The sequence below is a fragment of the Colias eurytheme genome, chromosome 20 (genome assembly GCF_061535395.1).
Source record: "Colias eurytheme isolate Ceu_HAF_F1 chromosome 20, ilColEury1 Martin Lab GWU primary, whole genome shotgun sequence".
Taxonomy (NCBI): domain Eukaryota; kingdom Metazoa; phylum Arthropoda; class Insecta; order Lepidoptera; family Pieridae; genus Colias; species Colias eurytheme.
Window position 1 is genome coordinate 667131 of NC_142999.1, and position 10984 is coordinate 678114.

At 33.7% G+C, this 10984-nt stretch overlaps 1 protein-coding gene across 6 annotated transcripts in view; it reads right to left on the reverse strand.

The window, feature by feature from the left end:
• Sap47 (Synapse-associated protein 47kD) overlaps positions 1 to 10719 on the reverse strand; it is a 34955-nt gene extending 24236 nt beyond the window's left edge. For 3 of the 6 annotated variants that reach the window (XM_090113615.1, XM_090113620.1, XM_090113619.1), the window contains exons 1-5: positions 10383 to 10719; positions 9751 to 9957; positions 8083 to 8162; positions 6632 to 6694; positions 4414 to 4535 (exon numbers count right to left, since the gene is read on the reverse strand). In XM_090113615.1, the coding sequence (XP_089969741.1) occupies positions 4414 to 4535; positions 6632 to 6694; positions 8083 to 8162; positions 9751 to 9957; positions 10383 to 10513 (603 nt within the window). In that variant the 5' untranslated portion in view covers positions 10514 to 10719. The remainder of the gene's footprint in view (positions 1 to 4413; positions 4536 to 6631; positions 6695 to 8082; positions 8163 to 9750; positions 9958 to 10382) is intronic. The other 3 variants (XM_090113616.1, XM_090113618.1, XM_090113617.1) reach the window with 3 other exon arrangements.
• Between the last annotated feature and the right edge of the window lie 265 nt (positions 10720 to 10984).

Genomic DNA, 10984 nt, shown 5'->3' on the forward strand with positions numbered 1-10984 from the left:
CCGCGGTGAAAAGCTTAATGTGGAACTGCTGAGGGTAGTTTTTATTGCGAAAATAAACTGCTGTGTGTTATTTTTATCGCATCGAACTTGACTTGTTAATGCGTCATGTTGGGTTAAATATAGGCTTATTTTCTATGTTTATCTATCTAATATCTAATATATTATGTATATTATAAAGGCGAAAGTATGTAAGGATGTATGGATGTATGGATGTTTGTTACTCTTTCACGTAAAAACTACTGAACCGATTACAATGAAATTTAGCACACATATAGAGGGTAACTTGGATTAACACATAGGATAGTTTTTATCACAGAAATCCCACGGGAACGGGAACTATGCGGGTTTTCCTTTGCAAACGCGGGCGAAGCCGCGGGCGGAAATCTAGTTTCTAATATTTTCTACTATCATCATCTGTCCATAAACGTTACCACTGCTCCCTTCATTCTTTTTGATGGCTTCTTTTGGTTATGTATGTGTTCATTTTCTGACAGGTCCTGATACACGTAAGCATACATGCATAAAAATGTATTATTATTCTAAGGACTTCCAGTTTCCGTAATTCCTTGAATAACTGTTCAAATATTTCTTTGAAAAACCTGCTTATTTATTCCAAATTTACTTGCCATACATATGCGAAAAGCCCAACCCATAATACATAGCTGTGAATAGACCTGACTAGGAGATAGGAGAGACCTTAAAAATCGATTTGGCGATAACGTGCGACAGAGACAGCGCGAGAAATCACCGTGTACACAAAAGGGACGAGCAGACAATACAGAATGCCACTTTCAAAGTTAAAATTACTGGCTCCACTCAATACAGAGATGCAATCGCTTCGAGAATATAGGTTAGATATCCATTTTACATTTGCGGGAATAAATCTGATCACGAAGTTATTGGAAGTCTGCGCTCGGATGGAATTTTCGAGAAATTTTACGTAATTCGGTAGTGCAAAGTAATGGAAATTTCTACAATTGTTCAGCATATAGGAAAGCTGGAATCTAAATGCATTTATTTTTAAAATAATGTTCGAGAATAAACAGAATAAATAAATGCGAAGTACACTTCTTTTAGACTAATAATAACGCTCTTCAAACGAAAAAACTTGCCCCTCTCTAGAAACTTATTAGTTTCAATACAATTTTAAATTCGTTCAGTCTTCCCTTTGAATGCAGATAAATCTGTGTAACATTTAAAGTGATAATGAAAGAAATAAAATTCTTATAAACTTTCACAATTTTTCAATAGAATCCAATCAAATCCACCCCGTTTCGATCTGTTCAGAGCTGGCGATTTGCCAGAACTTAGCTGCAAATAGCTAAAGCTGCTTTCCCTGCATTTCAATACTTCAGAAAAATTGTACAATAACGTCATATATATACAAGTTAATGTTGAGATTTTATGAAATCTTAAGAAAAGTGATTTTAAAAGAACGATTCTTATATAGATAAACATTAGACGGTTCAGTGGTTGCTTAGCGACCTTAATTATTCTACTAAAGGATGTTGATCGGATCTCCACTACTGGAGTATCTGCGTGTTCATATTTTATCTAAATTACATGTGATTTTCCGAAAACGAATAGAGAGGTTATCTGTTGTGTCCTTTATTTCAATCTAAACATTGCAAATTACATTATGAAAGAACTAGTTTCTAAGAACGCAAGTAAAACGTGTATCAGCAAATAAAATAAAGCCAAATGTTTTTGACTCAAAAATGTATCTCATCGCCATACCTAAAGTATACAAAGACTTATAACACCTTAAGCATGACATAAGTACGCGACCAAAACGTCTTCCAGAGCCGTAAACGTAATCAAAGGAAACCAACTTTATATTACTGAACGAAAATACACAATCCCTTGGGGTGAGTTGGAAACTCGTTCCAAGTTATCGTCCACGCTCCTTAATCAAAGTTATCGGACGACTTCGCGACTAATTGGGGAGCTATGCGACGTTCCCGGCTATTTGTTCACTGCTACCCTCGAGAAATGGTTTCTTTTCTTTTCGGGAATTCGCTTTATTTATTTTTTTTCCGATTATACCATTAAAAATTATGAATACAGGTAAATGAACTTTCTATCTTTTCGGGATTTCTCGTTTTGTATTTTTTTCGATTATGCAATTCAAAATTATGAATATAGATAATTTTCTTGTCACGTATTAATTTGCGTTTGTAAATTGTAATATCAAGGAACGAATATATGACGCGGAATTGAAATTTTTATTACAGCCTAATCCTAAAAGACCGAATTTTATCAGCAAAATGACTCAGGAATGTGCCCAATATGTAAATTCATGTTCTGAATAAAGGAAACACCCAAAAATTTACAATCCATAGACCCTACTCAATGTACCCAAACTTTTAAATCATTAAATGCGACATCGCGATGTACAACCACCCTTATTCGGGTGTTACGAAGCTATTTCAGGGAACTTTCGCGAAATGTTTTCAGATACGGTACCTAAAAGTAGAAATAAAAGCAATTGTATTTATTATCACAACGGTGCTTTCAGTACGCTCTCGCATTATAACATTAATCGCAAAGCAATAGAAATACTTGCTAGATTTTAGAGCAAAATGCTTAGTGACTATACATGAGCAGGAAAAACTTGGCACTTCTGAGTGAAAGTAATTTTTCATTAATAGATAATTTCTGTTTATTATTATCAATAAAGAATGGATTGATTTGACCTCCAAAAAGTCATTAATGGTTCTAAATACGATAATGACCATTTTATGATTCCGACAATTAATTTTATGAACCTCAATGGCTGATAAAATGGAAAAGATAAATCAATATTCCTCTGTCCACCGAATACTAAGCTATTAATGGATAAGATTTTGAAATTTTAAACGGAGTATAAGAATTAACAGCTCCATATTTGTAAAGCTCTAAATTAATAACTTCATTTAACTTCTATATTCTATATCTATTCTATGTCTGACCGAAAGGTTAGGGTTAAAAATAAATACGGACTTTTAGTATTAACGAGTAGACGCTATACTTTTTGATCATCGTAAAGTCCTATTTTATTCCTACTTTTTGTCCATCCCCTGATAGACCGCAAATTTGAAGATTAAATTCGTCCAACTACCGTCTTACCATCAATATGTGCATTTATCAACGTATACCTAACTAAACATTCATACTAGACGATATCGAGTTAATTCTCTAATCTACTACACAATATCCAAACCACGGGGTATTCCATTACAGGCGACTAACGCTGACTTGGCGACAAAATCACTTCTCATTCAGTTCATTTGGTAGCTAACGTCGCGCAATAAAATCGAATGCGGCGACGCGTTACGAGTGTAGCCAGATGAATAAATTCTAGTAGTAAAGTACTAGATTTCTAGAGAAGTGCTTTTTCTATTTTTATTTTTTATTGTATTAATCATGCTTGTATATAAAAAGATATTAAAAATTAAAACTTATAAGTAAGTAGACCAGCTCAGAGGACGGCTTTGTCACTCTGCCTCTTCGAGCCAACAAAAATCATTTTGTAAAAGGTATATATTCTGTGTCCGTACAATTTATTATCTGTCACATGAATTAAAAAAAAATCTAATTTTTAACGGTTTTGCGTCCATAATGCCTGTGGTAAAATAAAATAGATCTCTATAACATAAACTATTTCGTTCCTTATCCTTCCCTTGTTCCCTGTAAGTCAAATAGATATACAGATACAGTTCAAGATTGGGTTGCCTTTATATTGTTCTTAGCCGTAATCTCGAAGCATAAAGCTCTTAGCGCTAAAACGTGACCGGAAAAACGATGCGAGGCACTACTACTTCTATACAATTCGGAGGTCTCATTAACTAAATTAGAGTTCAACCTGCCAGGAATAAAAACACCGTAATTCGCTTGCAAAACAATGAAACGCAAACATTTTCAATACCCCATTCTCAAGGGATTATGTTTACGTCGAGAAGTTCATCGCTGCTCCCAAAAGCATAAAACTAATTCCGTTGAAACCGTTGCTACGAGAGATGGGGGCAAAATTGTTATTTATGCCCCACGTCCAGGGAAATCGTCTGTTTCAGTGACGGTACAGATTTCTCCGGCTTTTTGGGTCAACGATCCATTAGGGTGAGTTCCAGGGAACAATGCTTTGCCATGTGGGATTGCAGGATAAAAGGTATTAGTTGTACGCATTTCTTGTTACGCCTCGTTAGTCTGACGTATCGTATAAATAACGGTGTTAAAACATATTGCTATCATTTATAACTAATGGTTTGATAACTTAAGAATAAGTAATTTTCCTGGGTTTTACGTTACAGGATACACTTGTAGTCCTGTGTCCAAAACGAACAAAACTATACACATTTCATAACCCAATATTTCAGCAAACGAACGGACAAATCTTCTCGTCTTCTGAAAAATAAATTCTATACTACGACTCACGTTTTCCTCGACTGTCTTCTTGATCTTGGCGCTCGCTTCGCTCACTTTAGCGCCCGCCTTGTTCACGGCGGAGTACAGGAAGTTGCCGAGCGACTTGGCGCCGGCCACCGCTTTTGTGGTCACTGGTAAATACAATATCCAGTGTCAGTGTTATGTCGACACGTGCTTGGCATTATGTAGAATACGCGATTACATTATTGTTATTAAGATTTATTACAGGTTAAGTTTTCAAGTGTGATTGAATTGCGAAGAAAAATGTGAAACCGTGGAAATGAGCATGCGTTGATTGATAAACTTAAATAAAAAAAAGGCAATAACAAATTAATAGCAAAAAAATAATAAATTATAATATTTAGCTTTTTGCAATAGAAGTAAATAGACTCATCGATTACACGGCCCAATTTATAAGCATTTAGTGAGATTTAACTGTTTCAAAACAAAAAATGTTAATCGAAGAATTAATGATTTCAATATCAAGATATATTATACAATGTTATTGGTTATTTGCAAAAGTTAATCTCGTAACAAATAATAAAACAAACAGTCATTCCATCAAAACACGTACGCAAACTTTCAGCTCAATTACTTTCAAGTTCAGTTATTTAGTGATATATTTTATCACCCCAACAAATTTGCACAGCGAGTTAAATCAAAGTTTGTAAAAGCGGAAATTTTTATTTGGATATAAGCTGACTAGCTTTCCGCCTGCGGCTTCGCCCGCGTTTTCAAAAAAAAACCCGCATAGTTCCCGTTCCCGTGGGATTTCCGGGATAAAACCTAGCCTATGTCACTCAGAAATGATGTAGCTTTCCAACAGTGAAAGAATTTTTCAAATCTGCCAAGTAGTTTCGGAGCCTATTCAATTCATACAAACAAACAAACAAAAAATCAAACCTTTCCTCTTTATAATATTAGTATAGATATGTTATTATGTAAGAAAAGCTTTTAAATATTTATCTGGAATCTGATTGTTGTGTTTCGGAATTATAGTAACTTTTGTTATAAACTAATTGATTTTTAATATGGATTTCAATGCAGTAATTTATGTAAGTGCTGGTTACCACAAAATGTAGTTGAGAATACAAAAAATAATTTATTTATTGAAATCCTCATTATGATTTAAAAAAAGGTAGTGTTCAAATTATCAAGTCTATAAAAGACAATAAAATAGTAAATTAAATTGATTAGACATATTTGTTGCCAGTTAGCATTATACTTGGCACAAATTGGACACTTGGCAAATGTCGATACACTTCGTCGATTATGCCTATTCGTTGCCAAGTCACCTCTTAGAATATCGATTTTGTTAAAGAGACAACCTATTTCCTTAGAATTTGAACATAACTCAATTTAGCATCAATTATACGGTAAACATATTTTAAGTTTTAAATAAAATAAAGTACAAGTATTGTTAAAAAATGACATTTTTTCTTCTTGCATTCTGGCATCTTGTCAGATCGGCTTGGCAGAGACCTGATACTACACAATGGATGCCAATGAACCTATGGCAATGATATATTCTATTCTTTGCCAAGTTGCCAATACGACTGTAAAACTGACTCATATCATTTATCATTGAACCTTATTAAAATAAACACGAGACCAGCCATTAAAAATTGATCTGTTACAGCCACAAAAACGCATATAATAATGTTCCAATAATAATTTAATGGTAATGTTCAGTGCTACAGTTTATTAGATATTTTTAACTAGGTATTTGATATTATTTTTCAATAAATTAAAATCTAAGAATGAATTCTCTTTTTATAAGGGGTGCTAAATGCTAATATACTTTAAAATAATGTCATTCACCGGGTAACATATCCAAGTGGCTATTAAATAAGTGTCCATATCTTCATTCACTGGCATATAAGCCACTCTTGGCACGAATTAGTCAAAAGTATCGACAGTGTGCCAGTAAAACCTATCCGTTGCCAAGTAGGTGTCTAACCTCCATCGATTAATCAAAATTGTGAGCCAAATATGTTTCTCCAACAACCATTCATTTTCTGCATCACTGGATATTTTTATTACGCAACTAGAAAACCGTTAGCGTATTATTTTTACTATTTTTCAATCAACCTTCCTCTCCTAATACAAATTGCACATGCAAAAACGTTATTTTTAACAAGCGGATTAATCTTTATTTTTAGGGATATTGCAAATAAAAATAATGGTATAACATAGGCATAAAAAATAAAATAAAAACAATACTAACATTCTTGCATATCGGGCACTTCTATGGCGTCTACCGAGAAAATCTTTTTACTGTGTGATGAACCTGAAAATGTGCAGAAAACAAAGAACACTACAAATAGCAACTACGAAATAAATAAAAAATGTTGAACGAAATTAATGAGCATCTAATATAATAAAGGTGCATGTAGATTGAATTGAATTTCATCAATATATGGCAAAATTTAGCATTTTGGAAGTCCATGATGAATATATGGTCAAAAATCTAGGAAAAGTTTAGTTAGATCATCATTGATCATATTGCACAATACACGATTTGAAATCGAAAGTTACAAGGTAAGGTGGGTTGTTAGGTACCTTATAATTTTCGATAATGCAATATAAATGATAATTACAAGCCAATTACTAGCTGAACCAGAGAATGTATCTAATTTTGCCTTGAATTTGCATCCCTTTGTTACACATGCCTTCCTTTAAAATAATTTTACAATACCGGATTTAAAGTAAAATAGTTGCGTAACCCATTCTTAAAATAGACAAAACTATGAAAATAGATGAAACATAAAATGATAAACAAAATGAGAACCTCTGTGGTTTTTCAGAACTTCAGTTAAAGGGTATATTTTCAACATTCAGCTTTCTCTCTAACTCATATTACAAAGAGCGACGCATCGCAAAATGTGACCCAATTCTTCGCCAAAATGTTAGAAATGATGATATTCAATTCTACCTATATGCACCTAAATAGTTATTTAGGAATACGTTTTGATGTAGGGGTAGTATAAAATGAATATCTAATCAATTCTGGGAGGAAAACGAAAACTAGCTCCTTATAACGGGAAAATGGTAATCGTGTTACTCCATTTCAATGTAACTACACAATTTTAACTGTGTAAAATAAAAAAAAGGTTTACAAGAAAAATCTAAGTCTAAAAAGCTAACAGTTCGTATGAAAAAGCTCTGTACGATTTACATTTTTGGCTGAACTTTTATTCTACATATGCCCTTTTCATCGCTCATGTGATAATGGGATAAAAACGATAAATACGAAATTACAAAACGGAACATTTCAAGCTTCATCCAGCGGTTTACCATACCATCGATCAATGATACAATCATAATTTTACATAAGAGTCAAAGACAAATTTTTAACAAACTGTATATTTAACTAGATACGCGACTAATTCAATTCAGCACTTAGTAAAAAAAATGTGTGCGTGTACTAGTGTACACACGTAAGAAGTGAAACTTCTTTATGACCTTATTTAAAAAAAAAATTACTATATGCGACTTTACAGAAATACGTCGAATCATGCGTGGTAGGGATAAGAAAAAGATGGCGCGTAACGGAAAAGTGTCACGCGTAACGAAAAAACGTTACACTAAATTTTTTTCCAACCCCGATAAAGAAGTTTCACTTCAAAAAAACGCTATTTTCATAAAAAATACACAATCACAAAAAAATCCGCTCACCGTTCCCAACGCCCGCGGGCTGCTCGTCGGTGGGCGTGCCGCCCGTGGAGCCCGGCCGGCTGTCCGCGCCGCCCGTCGCGCTGCAAGTACGCCATGTTACGTCACGTACTTACATGTTATGTGTTCTATATTATGTAATGTGGTATAGTATGTCAAAAGGAGTTGTATCCCGTGGTGGATTTTGTGAAAAAAAAATTTTTGATTGTAAAAAAAAAAACTATAGTTGTCACATAGTCATAGAAAATTATGGTCCTACTTTTGAAAATTTACAATAGACCTTATGAAGACATATTGACTGTTGTGGATATATTTTAACCCATTGAGCCCCGAACGGCCCGATCGGTCCACGACACAATAGATTTTCTATTGTGTCTGTGATTCCAGGGCCTGATTTATTACAGAGTCCATCTTTTAAACGGACATAATATTATAAAAGAATAGATTAGAAAAACATTTGAAGAGAAACTAAGCATCATTTAATTCTTCCCTGCTTGTATTATTAAAACGATTGAAGAACTTTATCAGTAAAATAAAACTTCATTGCATCCAAATGTGACGGATACAGAATTACGAAAAAAATATTGCATGAGAGATGCTGTAAAACCAATTGATTTAATATTACTTGTCTGCATAATTAATTAGCTTTTTAATCGAAAATAAAAAAATATATTATCCAGCATAAGTGGCCAAAGCTATCAACCAAGCTCTTGTTTTTTGTACCCTCAAAAATATCTTTCCAAAATATACTGTAGTTATATGAGCTAAAAAATGTTTATATTGTTGTACATTATTTTAAAAAGAGGGTGTGGTGCCCTAAATACCTACCTAGACTGTTAGACATTACCTAGGACATAAAATCATGCCACAATATATGTTAATATGCTTTTAATTTCATTGTAATTCCTTCACATATTTTTAAAGATAATATGGTTATAGCAACAAACTTTCTCATTCAAAAAAAATCTAACCACACCCTATTCTTTTTTTTTTATTGATATTCATATTGATTTGAAATTTGCATATTTTCATACATTTTGTCTGTAATATGGTAACTGCCCAGTGTTCACCAACACAATGTTCACATTTTTTATGTAATCTATACCTTATTGTGTAAAAACTTTGAAATTTTTAACTACTCATAATAAGTATTAAGAGAAAACTTATTCACTTATCCAAAGAATAACCTTTTATAAGTTTCACAACACTACTAACAATGGTGATTAAAAAATGGGGTTTCAGCAGAAAAAATGAGTTTACATTATAAAAACTACATTCAATGTTTCTTTATTTGATAAATTCAAAGAACCTGATATTTTACTGAGTAAATTATGTAATAACAATATGTTTAAAATGTTTGAAATAAGTGATTTATGTTACCATTGCTACACAATTTTGATGTAAATGAAATAACATGCATCTCTGAAACAGTGCCAAGATATATCCAATTAAGTAATGTTACATAATCTGTGCTTATTCTACCAATTTTTAATCTATATGAAGTACAGTGCCATAATGAAAAGCTTGGTGAGCGAAATGAATTTTGAAAAAATAACTTTTATGGCATGCAATTTCTGGCCAGATATTTTTAAATTTCGAAAGCACAGATAAGAAATGACACACCAAGAAGCTCTGGACAGCAAACTCATTCAATCTGCAAACCCCGCATACCTAATGTACCTAGAATTGTCATCGTCCTCTTTTCCCTCTGGCTTGGGCTCGGCCACTTCTGCGGTTTCCACCGGAGCAGCTTCAGGAACTTCGGAGGGTGCGGCTTCATTTTTCCGGAGACCAGGGATGGGGATCCCGGCGCCAAGCCAACCAGTCATTTGAGACTTCACATTGGTGATGAGGTCCAGCTTGCCTCCCTTGGTTGGACTGCAAGAAAATTTTATGTAAATTTTTGACAAAATTTCAATTATAAATGTCTGGAAGCAAATTAACTGTATAAAAGGTATTCCTAAATGATTCCAATAAGAAGAAAAGAGCAAACAGCCCAAAAATTCATTGACCCCATTACAATGTGGATCAATATTTCATATTATGCAACATGCGAATGATCCACGAATTTTAATTATTCGTGTCGCAAATTCGTTATAATTTTATTGCACTGCGCAGAATTACCGAAATGTGGAATGCACTTTGAATAAAAATTTCGGTCCCTCCCTTATAATGTTAAGCCTTTGACGATCTATTATCAAGTTATACGTTTCTTATTCTGTACATTCCAAGCTCTCTCGATGCCTATAAAATTTTAAAAAGAATTTTATATGATCAAAGAAAAATGTAAACAAAGAATATACCTTTGTTTGTCCCCTTCTGCCGTAGTCTCTACAGTCGCGTCCTTGGTTGGGGTGGGTACCTCTTCATCTTGGGGCTCGCCTTTAGCTGCTCCCATCCACGAACTGACCTGATTTGTGAGTCCTGAAAACATTTTCACTGCCACTAGATAGCTACACGACACAAGCACTCGATTCTAACTACGCTGCGAGAGATTCGCACATGACACACGCGTCGACTGCGAAGCGCCCGATGAAAGCGTGATCAGCTGAAAAACTAAATGGAACACCGCAATCGACCAGCAGAATCAAGGAAGTTTTCATTGCGCATGAAAACTTGCGCACCTTGGGCTATTGTGTTTGTAATCACAGATAACTATATATGTTTGTAATTTTTTAACATACGTCAACGTTACATTCTCGACAGTTCCATTTACAAGATTTATAAATTAAAAATGAAAGATTATTTCAAAATATACAAAATTTCAGTTACACAAATTATATAAAATTAAACAGTGTGGGTGTTAAAATATTTTAACATATTAAATTTTTTTCAATATACCTATACGTGAAAAGATCCAAAATCCAATACTCCAGCCTCCTGGCTCGAATAAAAAAATAAAACA